Genomic DNA, 14,572 nt, shown 5'->3' with positions numbered 1-14,572 from the left:
TCGACTCTTTCTTCTCTCTCTCTCCTTTCTCTCACTCTCTCTCCTCTCTTTCTCTTTATCCCCCCTCTCTCAACTCTCTCATATCTCTCTCCTCTCTCTCAACTCTCTCATCTCTCTCCTCCGTCCTTTTTCTCAAAGACAAAAGAGACGGGAGAGACAAAGTCGAGAGAGATGAGAGAGAGGGGAGAGTCAAGAAAATCGAGAGAGAGCGGGAGAGACGAGAGAGAGAGAGAGAGGAGAGACAGTTGAGAGAGATGAGAAAGATATGAGAGAAAGGAGGAAAAGAGATGAGAGAGAGTCGGGAAAGAGATGAGAGAGAGAGGAGAGAGAGTCGAGAGAAGATAGAGAAAGATATGAGAGAGAGTGAGATAGAGTCGAGAGAGAGAGGGGAGAGAGGAGAGAGAAATGGAGAGGAGAAAGAGAGGGAGGGGAGAGAATTGTGGGATAACCGTGCAGTTGACTACAAAAAGGCAGCATAATTTTTTGGAGCGAGATCTAGCAGAATTACAACAGATTTGGTTAGTTTTTTTATTTTCTTACTCAATTGATTCCTTTCTCGTATGGGATTTATTTTCCATGATTCTTTTCTTCTTATGTAAAATTACATGAGGGGTGAAAGTTAAGGAGAGATTATCTAAAGAGAACAATGGAATTAGGGTTCAGGAAAAATACACTGTACTCCATGGCTTTATCGACTATAGTAAAAGATGAACCGGCAAAGCCTCATTTGCCCAAGGACGTATGGTTGACACAATGGCAGTCCGAACCATGTACACGAATGTGCAAACTTCTCTTCCCTTATCTCCTTTTAATTATTTCATCGAGATTATCGTGAGTTAGGTTCCTTTCGTTCCTTGCAAATCGATTCCAACCAACGATCAATCCTAACAAGTATTATGGCTTTGTCTTACTTCTTAAGTTTTATGACTATTATAGTGTTTAATACATTTTGGTGTACTAAAGAATGCAAGATATGTGAATTTTTTTTAAAAGGTTTTGATGTTTTGGTAGATTAGGGAAAATCGGCAAACTATTTGATTTTTTAGGTTAAAGACAATTGCACTATTTTTCACGTGTGCTCCATCTGCCACATATGCATAATTAACGGCCACGTCAACTCTGTTAGAGTCGAAATTAACAGGTTGGAACGGGGGAAATGGAGGGAAAAGTTTTGATGTTTCATAAAAAATTTTAAAACTTGGTACATTGAGGAATTTAGTGAAACTATGCGAATTTTTAGACTATTTCCCCGTAAATATTTATAAGTTATTTTTTTCTTCTTGTAACAAGAGGATGATTTATAAGATATATCTATATTTACTATTATAAAGGCCAAAAAAAAAATTTGTCTTTCACTTTCCAAAAATACTCTTAGTAAAATAAATTCAATTAATAATAACAACTAAATTAAGATTGTAAGTATAATTTTTTTGATTACAAATGATATTTATTGGCCTAGTACAATGAAATAGAAATCCTAATATCTAATAAAGGGGCACGGGCAATTCCATTGAGTATCGAACCTACAATTTTTTAATTATCAAACGAGAGCTGCATTATTGCACTACGTCGTCTTTTAGATTATAGGTGTAATTTTAGTCAAATAATTACCAAACTTTCCCTATTTTCTATCACCCATTCAGCCGTGTATCCTCCTCTCCCCACCTTTCTCCTCTTTTTATACGTCGATCTTCTTCTTTTTTTTCCTGAACTTTTCTTGTTAAACCAAATTTCAAATTCTTCTGGATAAGTGTTATTGCTTCCCTTCATTCCAAAAAATTATGTTACAATGTGCAGCACTTAATCCAATATTTCAAATTCACTTATTTAGAAAATTAAATTTATGAAACTATCCACTAACTTGGAAAGTAAATGTAAAATTTTAACTACATACATCTCATATCAGTTTAATTTTTTAATTTTGGCTAGAAAGTTTAATTCTGTGATTTTTTTCCCCGGTTACTAAGGAAGTTTAATGCCTAGTACAGCGAAAGCGAAATACTAAATAACAATAAAGGGGCACAAGTAATCCTACTAGGTATCGAACTTGCGACTTCTAAATTAACAAGCAAAGATGTGCGTCGCCACATTATATCGTCTTTTTAAATTACTTAGATTGAATCATTCTAGTGGTCATGCATATTATACTTTTAGTCTTTTTATATTTGTCACTGCACGTATTGTGAGTACGTCATCTTTAGTATAGAGTAATAGAGAAGTTGCTGGTAATTAAGACGTATAGATGTTGCTACCCTTTGGTCATCGGTACCGACCGATGACCCTTTTCCTTCAGTACTCCACACATATAAATTGACTAGAAAAAGAACCCGCCTTACGTGTGGTAATTTAAGATACAAAATAAATAATACTATTTGTAGAATTACATCGATTCATATATAGTCCAATTCATGATTTAATAATTTTTATTGGATAGGACCTAACTTAATATTCTGTTTTATGAAAATTGACATTGATTCACCTTCACATTAATTGAAAAATTATATTAATTCATTTTCAATCAAAAAAAGGAAAAATGAAAACAAAAATGAAAAAGGGAACGTGGGGTGGGAGAGGGAAAATACAGTTGAGAAGGGCGAGGATGTGTAAGGGGGAAGGAAAGAAATATGGTGGAATTTTTTTAATTGAAATTATCATTTTAACCTTCAATTAATGCTCAGATTAACTAGTATTTGTACACTATGGGCTATTTTGGAAAACAAATGTTAAAAAAAAGACTCCCTTCTTCTTTTTTTGAAGCAGTATAGATATAGATGAAGATAGACTACAACTATAGCTTAAAGGCCCAGATTAAAGGCGCGCGCACACGCATATGGAGCCCCATCAGACAGACAGCAATTCGGCTGTTCGTACAGATATCTTGCTGATTACTATGATAATCAGTGCGGCACGGTGCTGATGATAATGGCAACTGCTCAGATCCAACTCCAAGCCAGTGCAAGAATGGGTGGAAGCAGCTCTCAAACGAGTGCAATGCAGGCCTATGACTTTCGAGCAGAATCCGTCCCCGGAATGCTGACTGAGATTCAGGGTCACGCCCTTCGCGACTGCATCTGCCAGCACGTCACCCCTAATCAAGCTGGCCTCCCTCATCGGTGTCGAGCGTATCATCAGGCAGATCGTGGCCTGCGGTCGTACAGTTCCTCACAACTTCAAGTGTGGCAGTAAGTTACCCTTTCGATCAAATTGATTTACATTTTATGCCATACATGAATTAATTACTACATATATATATATATATATATATATAACCAATCAATATATCCAACTCCAAATAAGATGATATAATACGATTATTAACCGTTTATTACTTTTGCAGGTATAACAACTCCAAAAGTGTGCGCACGTGCGTCCGCCTGTTGAGTAATATGATCGAGTCTGGCCACATATACTAATTATATGAATAATTGTGTAAATAATAATTTGGAGCAGTGTTATCAGAACCGGACCGGACATCGAATCGGCCGAGGCATGGGTTCATGGGTTTAACCGGGGGTTCGATGGGTCGAACCGCTTGTTTATTTTTAAAATAAATAAATAAATATTATTTTAAAAAAAATAATATAAAATACAAAAAAATGGTAATATATATTAGATAATAATTAATATGTGTCCAAAAAATATAAGAAAAAATTATTTACATATGATAAAACTCGATTAACAAACAGAACTTATTGCACAATCAAAATAATAAAACCGCTATGAATGGAAATGGTTCGCTAAGGAGTAGCCGATCAAAACTGTTAAAAATCTCAGCTCGATAAGGAAGCAGCGGGCTCCGGCTGAGGCTGGTCTTGGTTTAAAGAGTCCCAGTCGAGTTGTCTCAGCATGTTGAATCGTTCATCTAGTGTAATAAACCCGACTTCAGCAGCAGCTACACCGGATTTTCCTGCTTTATAGAGCAGAAGAATGCTCGGCCCCATGCCGGGATCGTGAAGCTTTCCCGTTAGCAACACCCGCAAAGGCATGAAAAGCGATTTTCCCTGCAGTGGAAGTTAAGAAAACTATTGAACATTAACAGTCCCAATGAAAATCCAGAGAGACTCCTTTGGGAACTGATGAACTTTGCGATTTATCTTTTGTTTGTGTGGTGCACAGAAGCGAAATTTATAGATCCTTCCACACGAGGGAAAGAAAATCCAACTGTCTATTGGCACTGGTCATGTTTAGGTTCACCTTGCGTTTAAGCGATTTGCTAAAACCCTTCACCCACTTCTGCCACCCAGAGTGGCCTTCATCAAGTGCACCGAGTAGCTCACCACTGTCGTATGCAGATAAGAGGCTAGCTGAAACCTCAGAAAGCTTGTCTTCTAACATACTTTTACCTTCAGAGCTGATGACAACAAAGAATTGATATAACAAAGGTAAAATTGGTTAGAACTAACAAGACACTGAAGAGGGTCTAAACATTGTGTTACGAAGTCTTCTCTTACAACAGCCACCACCTCCTATTGGACCATTTGAGCGACTATCAAGAAAAAGGAGGCAGTCAAGAAAGCAAAAGACCATATGCTCCACAATCCATAAAAAATAGAGGGGTGCAGGGCTTGGGACATCTTTTTTTCAGGGGCTGGTATGCCTCAGCATCTTAAGTGAGAGGATTTATCTTAAGCTTCTGGAATTACCTGGTCAGCGTGGCATGCAATGGATGGGACAGTAAAGTTTGTGAGCGCTTTATCTGAATCCGTTATTAGGTCAATCCCATCCTTAAGAAGCTGAACTGCCTCCTGAGTACACAAAATTAAATATCATGTACCGCCCAGTATGTCTTGAATAGACATAGTCAAGGCTATACAGTAAAACTGGTCATGGAGGGCCTGAAGGTCAGTTGCTCGGTTAACTGGGCAGATCTTTGGGACCTGATCTAGGATCAACGAGAACGCGAACCACACCTCGCACACCACAGACATTCCCCACAGCCACACTGCACCTCCGCTCGGAACTGATACACAGATAGCTGGAGCTCATAGAACTGATACACAAATAGCCTCGCAGCACCTAAAGAACTAAACTTTTCATCCAAACAAATGGAATCAACATCTTTCTGATATGCCCATCATTATGCAAGAGCTGGGAAAAAAGAAGAAGCTAATTTTGAAATAATAGCAATGGAATTGGAACTGTCAGAGTGAGAAGGAGGGAGGAATTACTTTCCGATGCAGCTCCGGAAGATCTCCTCCGTCCTCTCGCACTTCCTGATGAATTTCCCGGGCTCGACCTCCTCGGTCTTGCATTGCGACTTCACGACCTTGTGGGTGGAGCACCGGTTGTCCGATTAGGAGTCACCAAGCTGGAAATCGAAGCCTCGAAGGGGTGGGAAGGAGCTCGAAGATGAAGATTGACTGAGTCACCGAGCTGGAAGTCGAAGCCTCGAAGTCAAAGGTGAAGACTGAACTAGGGTTTCCACTTTGCAGATCCAAAATTAGGCTGATTTCCAATTCGGGTCAAGAGATTCGGGTCGGGTTTCCTTTTAAAATCTAGAACCCATCCAACCGGCCGGTTCGAATGGGTTCTATGGGTTTATAGAAAAATCGACTGGTTTTTAAAATCCACGGTTTTTTTTATGCATTTCCAGTTTTTAAGAGAACCGGACCGGTCATAGATCCGGTTTCAGGTCCGACCGGTCGAACCGACCGGTCCGGTCCAGTTCTGATAACACTGATTTGGAGAACATCTATATCTCCACTTGAATTCAGATATCGACTTGTGCAGTCTATATATGCACACACACACATATATATAGATATTTATATTAGAATTCCAAAAAGTATCGTTCTGAAGAATCAATAGAAGTATTATTCTATCATCATCATCATATAATAATGCACGGTTTTTAATTCTTAATTTGTAGTGATTTATAATATGTTACAATTCCTAATCACACACACGCATATATATATATATATGTATGAGTGCAATATGTATAGACATATTTTTGACATATTTTATATATTTGACGCTTGTTTCGTTTAAATAAGATTTCATGTATGACTTCTCGTGAATGCAAAAAATTCACACTGGCAAAGTTTTATTCCTTAGTGAGCCAACCCAACTCGATTGGATTATTTGAGACCTAATTGGGTTTCCGGATATCAAAATTCACACTAAAGAAACTACATGTGCACCCGCACTAGGTGCAAATTTTTTTAATAAATAATATTTTTGATTAATTTATTAATTTAATACATGAATTCTACAATTATTTATTTTAAGTTGAATTCAATTACCATCCATTATATTTATATATATAATCTATACTATTATAAAGGGAGAATGAAAGTAGTTGGTATAACTTTCCTTCTTCCTAAAATACCCTTTGTAAATAATTATAAAAATTACCATTCATCAGATCATGTGAAAGTTATGGACTAATTAGTAATTTCAAATAGATTGTTTAACTAACAACCCCACTTCTCCACAATTTTCTCTCTCGTCCTTTATATTCTCTCTCCTTAGTTACTCTCTCATTTTCCTCTACATCCAAATCAATACATTTGTGTTTGGTTTGAGAGTATAATTATTACTCTACTTAACTCTCATCCACTTTAAGAAAATAAAGACAAAATACGTAGAGAAATTTATTATTAAAAAATTAGTTATAATAATGGTCAAGAAAAAAAATATGCGAGAAAAAATATTAAAAAATTAGAGTAAAAGACAAAAAAATAATGAACAATTTGGAGAATTTAATAGTAAAAATTAGTTATAATAATAATTAAGAAAAAGTATGAGTGAATTTATTTTTAAATTGAAAAATAAAAATAAAAAAGTAATGATTGTGCTATTGAATTGAGGGGAAATAGAGCAAAGTTGGTTTTAGAGTTGAGTTTTGATTTTAATTGATTTATAAAGATTGTGTTGTTTGAAAAAATAATGAATAGTTAAGAAAAAACAATGATTGTGCTATTGAATTGTGAAAAAATAATGAATAATCGAGAGAATTTAGTATTAAAAATTGAATTGAATGATTAAAAATTTTGAAGAAAATGGGAAAAGTAATAATTGTGTTGTTGATTTTTGTTGTGTAGTGAGTAGAGTTAAAGTTATAGTTAAAATTTTAAAAACATAACTTACAAATCAAACAGAGAAAGAGCCTTCACTATTCTCTTATACTTTTCTTTATTAATTTTCATTTATTGATGTATTAATTTTCATTAATTAGATTATTACATTGTAAAATTGTAGAAATGTTTATATCGTAACATCGCGGGTAGCGAGGGTTCGGATCCTTCTGAAATTACCCTTTTATGGCATATGTTTAAATTGATAATAACACCATTTGATGAAGGATAAAATGGTAAAATGACAAAAATAATTACTCACTATGTCTATTTTCCACCCATCTCACATTCCCTGTTTTCTTTCCACTCTCACCACTTTCTCTCTCCTAGTTGAGGTCACTTTTCTTCAAACTATTTTTCATTTGTAATTACCTATTCACTGTTTATTTATTTTAATTATATTGTAAAAAAAAAAAACTTGTTAAAGAAGAAGTCCGTGTCCATGACTTCAGGTTGAGGATGGACTGGACAGGCTTCTTTTAGGAAAAACCAAGCCCAGAACAATTCGAAAGGCAGATGCCGGGTCGGGCCGAGCCGGCCCAAAACACAAAAAGTCCACGTTAAGAGATCACATTGCATTTGTAATTTTTGCATGTGAATGAATTATAAAATCCATGAGCTGGAGCTGCTTGCTACGACGCACCCTCCGCTTGCCCAGACACAAACATCATAATAATATTATTATTGTTGTATTACGTATTTATATTTATATTATATATAATTATATTGAAGAAAAAAATTTAAAAAAAAAAAGGAAAAAAGAAAAAGAAAATAAAAAATATACACACCGAAAAAAAAAAAGAAAAAAGAAGAAGAGGAAAATAAAAGGCTCTGAGCTCTTCTCCTCCTCCTCCTCCTCCTCCTCAGTCCGCCTCTCGGAAACCCTAACCTATCCCTAACCCCTGAGATACAGATGGCGACCGAGCATGAAGACCAAGAATACGATGACTTCGAAGGAGAGGAGGTCCCCGACGCTCCCGAGAACATGGACGGCGACGGAGACAGGGCCCCGGACGATTACTACGAAGAGTATCCTGATTCAACCTCTAATGACAATTCCAACCCCAACTCCAGTTCCAAGGTTCAAATAAACCACTCTACCTCTTTGCTTTTCTATCTATGAGCTGATGGGAAGGGAAGACAGACGAAATAATATATATACACATTATATTTATTTATTGGTCACTTCTCAGGACTTGGAGTACATGAAGAAAAGGATCAAGGAGATCGAAGAAGAAGCTGGTGCTCTCCGCGAGATGCAGGCGAAAGTCGAGAAGGAGATGGAGGCTGCTCCAGGTCTCTCTTCTCCCCGCTCTCCCTTCAATGTTTCTCATCTCATCTCATCTCATCTCAAGACTGTAATAAGAAGCTATCTTCTATTGGTTTGCTTGCTTGCTTGCCTGCCTGCCTGCCTGCCACTTCTATTGGAAGAAGATTGTTATTGCCGCATGAACCGCTAGTTTGCTTTGCACTCACCCCGCTAGCATTAAGTCACCAGCGATTGTTTGTCAGGGCTCCTACCTGTTCCCTCATCAACCAAGACCAAGCTGCAGGGAGCTTGGACCGACGTATCATTCAGAAAAATAAAATGTTAATGCTTGTGCTCCAAATCCAAATGGACGAATGAGTACTGCCAATTCAGCCCTAGGATTGTCAGTTAATCATTCAAGTAGTTGCCGGTTGCATGTCGTGCTGTCCAAATACTGTATGAAGTGTCTGTTTTTGCACACGATTCAATTTCTTTGGTTGATCATCAGATAAAATAATAATAATAATGATAATGGATTTAGTTAAAAGAATTGATGATTTGCAATCTTGCAATTTCTACAACTTGCTGCTGCAAATATTACCATGGCTTAGAACTTTCATTTTGATGAAAGTTGGAATTACTGCCGCGCATGCTTCGATAGTAAATATATTCGAAACTGTTCCCATTTATTTCCAATTTGTTAGGGTATACGCTTTATATGGAATCTTCGATGCTTTCGAACGATGATATTGGCATGCACTCTCTTACAATTTACAGATATTTACTTTATATGGAATCTTTGACGCTATTGTACATATCCCTGTTGAAATTTCTTTCCTTACCTAATGCGCTCTTGCTGCTCCGCTGCTGTACTTCTTTGGACTTGTCACTCGTTCTAACATCAGCTTCATTTACATGCCAGAAGATTCCTCAAGTACTTCTGCAACTCAAGCTGAAAAGGAGGAAGTTGATTCTCGCTCAATATATGTTGGCAATGTGCGTTGTGTCCATTTTTTACGACTTTCTCTTACTGTTTCCTCTTTTAATTGGTGAATGAATGCGTCATTCTTATGTTACATATGGGTTAATTTGTTTGTACCCGGAGGACTATTGAGTAAACTGTCACATGCTTCCCCTAGACTTTTTATGATGATATACAGAGTTGTAATAGCTGACTGGATGCCACGGAAATAATTACAGCTTAGAAAAGCTGATAAGATGGTCAGGTTGAAAAGTCTTTGGCCAGGATTTTGAGAAAATGAGCTCTCAGATTGCCCTGCACCTGAGAATTTATTAAGATCATAGCACAACCTACTAATGCAAAGAATTCTGGGATGCCAAAAGTGCTGTATGTCTTTGGCTCCAATTAGTAGTCATTTTGATCCTAATATGGAGATAATGGGTTTTATGGGCATTATGGTTCTCCATTTGCCTAAAAGGAAAATAATAATAATAATAATAATAAGAAAGAGAACTAGAATTATGTTTTTTCCAAGAGGGGAAAAAGATAACACATTATCCTATATTTGCCATCTAAATCGAGTCGCTACTGTTTTATTTGCCTTTTCTATCATTTGGTAATCCAACTTTTTATGGAGAAAACAGTGAAGATATTCGTATATTCAATGTTTCTGGCACTCTATGGTGTTTTTACATGTTTATGTCTTGACTTCAGGTAGACTATGGTTGTACTCCTGAAGAAGTTCAACAGCACTTCCAATCCTGCGGAACAGTAAACCGAGTTACTATTCTGACTGACAAGTTTGGGCAACCAAAAGGGTTCGCTTATGTTGAGTTTGTTGAGATTGAAGCTGTTCAGAATGCTCTATTATTAAATGAATCTGAATTGCATGGTCGTCAGTTGAAGGTAGTCGAATATATTGTTGGCACGTGCTTGCTCTTGTCATTTGATAACTAACCCGAGTCATCTGTGAGGTTATAATGGTGGACTTTTGGTTCATGCATAGGTCTCTGCTAAGAGAACAAACATTCCTGGAATGAAACAATACCGAGGGAGGGGACCTTCTCGATCTCGGAGACCCTACATGCCTGGTGCCCCCCTCTTCCCTCCACCTTATGGATATGGGTAAGCAACACAATTTTGCCCCCTAAGAATCTTGGATCTGTTGGCACTACAAAGTTAGCTACAATTTTCCCCCTAAAATAGTTTTGCATAGAGCCTATTTGTACCATCCACGGACAACAGTTCTCCCATGGTTAATAGATTAGATGAATCTTTCGGTAAGTAAAATTTATAACGAGCAAGGGTCATAAGGCATAGAAAATTTCTATCTTTTCCTTGGTCTTCTTTTACTTTTAGCTGCATTATTTACGGCCTTCTGTAGTGGAATGTTTTCTAACCCTGGCTTTTTTTTTTTTTTTTTTTTTAATTTTATGGTTAGTTTTGACTCTGTCGCTACGCAATAAAACAATTACAAGGAATTTTTTTTACTGTACGTATATAAACAATGCATGCTGGATAGTAACTAACATTAAATTGCTATGCAGGCGGGTCCCGAGGTTCAGGCGGCCTATGCGGTTTAGACCCTATTAGTGTGAACCAATGCTTGCTGTCACTGTATCAGATGGCCGCTCTCATAGGAAGGCCATTTAGTTATTTTGGAGTGGTAAGGGCCGACGCACCCTCTAGCTGTTCTTGTTTGAAATCTGGAGGGGGAAATGTCATGAAGATGAACAGCAGAAATTCTTTTTATTCCAGAGATGAAATTCTTGTAGCTTATAAATACACTACAGCAAGTGCCAGTTTACTTGCTTTTGGCCAGGTGACAGGAAAGGGATACTTGGTGGGGGGGGGGGGGGGGGGGGGGGGGGGGGGGGGGCAATGTTGTAACATAAACGGCTTCATCGGCAAGGGCAATTTCTGCTTCCCCCCCTCCCCCTCTCTTGGTCCAGCGAAATTATTTTACTCATAATCGTCCAGTGCTCCATCTAGTCTTTAAGGTTGGCATCTGACTGAAGTCTGCAAATGGTCAGCATCAATGAGTTGGTGTGTATAAGATTTCCTTGCTCCAATTTGGATGGCCTGAGCGTCAAGGAAGAAACCATCTACTAATTATCTGCAGGCCGACTCATTCAAATAATGAACCCCTCCCTCGGTATATTTTAATAAGAATGAATTGGCATCTCTATCAATTATCCTTCAGGGCAGCAGTGGAGTTATGGATTTGATACAAAACATGATCATATCATTGGTGTGGACCCCTGCCTTGGTATAAACATGATCCGTGGAGTTGGGGTGGGTCGATGCTAGCAGCCACCACCCACCCCACAAGGTCGCAGTAGGTTGGGCGGTGGCCAACAGTGGATCCCCTTGAAACCCAAAGTTCCCTCTCCCCTCTTCATCACTCTTCCCCCACCCTCTCTCCTCGATCTGAGGATTTTTGGTTTGGAGAATTTGCGGAGCCTCCGCCATGAGCGGTCACTGGCTGCTGCGATGGGATGACACTGTGGAGTTGGTTGGTAGGCTGTGCGTGCGTGCGTGCGTTAGTTTTTAATTTCTCAAATTATTTATTTTTTTGGAGGCATGTGACTATTTTGTTCAATTGGACGGAAAATGAGACAGCAGTACGGTGGTACATACAGTCCGTAGTGGAGGGGGCAAATGATCTCAAAAAAATGATTCAGGGAGCAAATGGGCCCAGAGCGAATAGTTTAGGGCCTGTTTGGTTTCAAGATGATATTTTAGAATCGCAATTCTAACTTAACTGTACCCACTACAAAACAAAATAATTCATACAAAGTCAAAGAGTGGGTCCCATTTATACTACTTTTTTCCATAACAAAACAACATAACACATACAAAGTCAAAGGTGAGGTCCATTTATACCATTCAAAATCAAAATCAAAATTTGATTTTAAAATCTTACTATGAAACCAAACGCAACCTTAGGGGTCGAAAGGGTGTTTTTCCCTATACTAAGACACAATGGGATGGGTGCTGTTGAATTAATTTTAAGACAATCCTAGACAGTGTAGCGCATCATTGTACTAGCTTGATAACCCAAAGGACCCTAGTATGATACTATTCAGGACTCTTTATTTTTATTTTTATTTTTTCATAGAAAAGGATAGCAATATATAATTAGTCAAAATAGTCTTGAGTAGTCTCAATTACAAGTAACAAAGCGAGTATTAGGGGCACTAGGAACATCAGCAAACAAAAGATCTAGGACCCAGACAAGAGGGGTACCAAAATGAATCACATCATAAGAATTAGGAAGTTATCCCGAGCTAATCGGGCCATGAAATCCACGACAGTATTAGCTTCACGGTACGTGTGGATAACTCTGAAGCCGGCAAATTTCTTGAGGAGGTTCCTGCAATCAGAAATAATCGGCATTAGTGGAAGATTCTTATTCGAGGAACCCATAATAAAATCGCATATTAACTTGGCATCCAACTCTATGAGTTAAGATTGGATGCCTAGAGACTATGGGCAAGTAACAAGCCATCTCGTAAGGCCCAGCATTCAGCCATAAGGCTGTTCGTGGCCCCAAGGAAGTGGCAGAAACCACAAGTCCAGCCACCAAGATGATTTATGAGGACCTCTCCGGCCCCTGCCATGCCCAAGGATGTCTCAGTAGAGCCATCAGTGTTTAGCTTGAACCAGCCCTCGAGAGGGGTTGCCAGGAAACAAGAATGGGCATTCCAATTTGAGGGGTCTTGACTGGAAGAGCTGAGTAAAACTCAGCAGAAAGCTCAGGACAATAGCGGTGGAGATGCTCATGAAGGGATCTTTGTTCAAAGATCAGCTTGTTCCTTTGTTTCCAAAGGAACCAAACTGCATAAAGAAAAATTATCCTCCATGGTATGTTTAAAGCGTGCAATTCATAAGTTTCACTTTGTAGCTTAATTCATTCATTCGTAGGGAGGGAAAAGGTCCCTTTTCTAGAGGTAGGAATGCCTAAAGCCGACTAAAAAGATTTGGCCAACCAATACTCCCTGAGGATGTGAAGGATGTTTTCATCAGCTTCTTTACAAATGCTGCAGTTTGAGGGGATATTCAACCAACCCCCTAGATGTAAAGTAAGCAACAGTAGGAAGCTTCCGATGGCGAACAAGCCACAGGAAAGACTGTACTCGAGGTATAGCATATTAGCATGTGTTTACCAAATCCAGGTCCACTCTTTCTTTATTGCATCAGGAGGCCGACCACAAGCAATATGATAGGCAGTTTTTGTAGAGAAGTGTCCAGAATGTGAGTCTTTCCAGATTGGCCGATCTGGTCCACCTTCCCCTAACAAACTCCTGCAGATATTTTGAAGGCGATCCCAAACATTTTCAGGTAAACATAAGGATAAATGACTCAGGTCCCAAGAGCCATCATTGTTCAATATATCCGAGGCTTTCAAGGCATGTTCATAAAAGTTTAAGGGCACTGCAATTTGTGTCCTAAGAGGCATATTACCAAGTCAACAATCATTCCAAAAATTAATATTAAGACCATCGCCCACAACCCATTTACTGCCAAGAAAACAGATCTGCAAGCCAATGTTTATCGCATTTTTATTCAAGGTTTTAGCAGTAGTTGTAGAGGCTCAATGCTGGACATATTTTCTCTTAAGAATGCGAGCCCAGGGCCTTTGATCTTCTTGCATTCTCCAAGTAAAGCTACCAAGGAGAGCAAGATTACGGCCTTCAGTTCGAGGGATACCAAGGCCACCTTCGCGTTTAGGAAGAGTGATCTTCTCCCATCCTATCAAATGCATTTTTTTTTACTATCCGAGGAGCCCCAAAGGAAGTTCCTATTGAGCCCATCAAGAGTATTGCAAATGGTTTGTGGAATGAGAGTACACTGCATGATATTAGCGGGGATGCAAGAAACGACAGAATTAAACAAAACAACTCGACCCACAAAAGAAATAGTAAATTACACTGGTGGTCTAAAAAGTTTTAATAATGTATCAGATTGGTCCAAAAAGTTTTTTTTGCTATTTAATGGTATAAAATGTTTCAAAGTTGTAACATGATAGTACAAACCGTCATCTCGTCATTGACGCCGTCAAGTGACGCTGACGTGACTCACTACTTGTCAGGTCCTTTTCTGACATGGCCGAAACGTGAACCAAAATAGTAACCTATCTCTCTCTCTCTCTCCCCTCTTTCTTTTTCTTCTTCTTCTTCGATTCTTCAACAGTAATTACGCAGAGACCGGGAAGAATATGACTGTTATATATTTTTGATGGAATGTTACATGATGATTCAAACTCTTTTGAAGTTGTCA

The 14,572-nt window shown here is 38.3% G+C and overlaps 2 protein-coding genes across 3 annotated transcripts; one reads left to right on the top strand and one right to left on the bottom strand.

Moving 5' to 3' along the window:
- Positions 1 to 3,672: 3,672 nt before the first annotated feature.
- LOC116197394 (glutamate--tRNA ligase, chloroplastic/mitochondrial-like) lies at positions 3,673 to 4,704 on the bottom strand. The gene is made up of 3 exons (XM_031527538.1): positions 4,644 to 4,704; positions 4,195 to 4,351; positions 3,673 to 4,001 (listed from the first exon to the last, which is right to left on the bottom strand). Exons 2-3 carry the CDS (start codon positions 4,333 to 4,335, stop codon positions 3,771 to 3,773), a joined length of 372 nt encoding a protein of 123 aa, XP_031383398.1. The 5' UTR covers positions 4,336 to 4,351; positions 4,644 to 4,704; the 3' UTR covers positions 3,673 to 3,770.
- Positions 4,705 to 7,887: 3,183 nt separating this feature from the next.
- On the top strand, positions 7,888 to 11,458 carry LOC116197501 (polyadenylate-binding protein 1-like). Of its 2 annotated transcripts, none has more exons than XM_031527667.1 (6): positions 7,888 to 8,160; positions 8,273 to 8,375; positions 9,254 to 9,324; positions 10,004 to 10,195; positions 10,296 to 10,414; positions 10,837 to 11,458. In XM_031527667.1, the coding sequence occupies exons 1-6, from the start codon at positions 7,993 to 7,995 to the stop codon at positions 10,880 to 10,882; spliced, it is 699 nt and encodes a 232-aa protein (XP_031383527.1). In that variant the 5' UTR covers positions 7,888 to 7,992; the 3' UTR covers positions 10,883 to 11,458. The 2 variants fall into 2 exon arrangements, with proteins under 2 accessions (XP_031383527.1, XP_031383526.1); XM_031527666.1 differs by having other exon boundaries at positions 7,890 to 8,160; positions 9,251 to 9,324.
- Positions 11,459 to 14,572: the final 3,114 nt, after the last annotated feature.

Source organism: Punica granatum, chromosome 2, assembly GCF_007655135.1.
Source record: "Punica granatum isolate Tunisia-2019 chromosome 2, ASM765513v2, whole genome shotgun sequence".
NCBI classification, from domain to species: domain Eukaryota; kingdom Viridiplantae; phylum Streptophyta; class Magnoliopsida; order Myrtales; family Lythraceae; genus Punica; species Punica granatum.
This window is presented reverse-complemented; position numbering and strand designations above follow the sequence as displayed.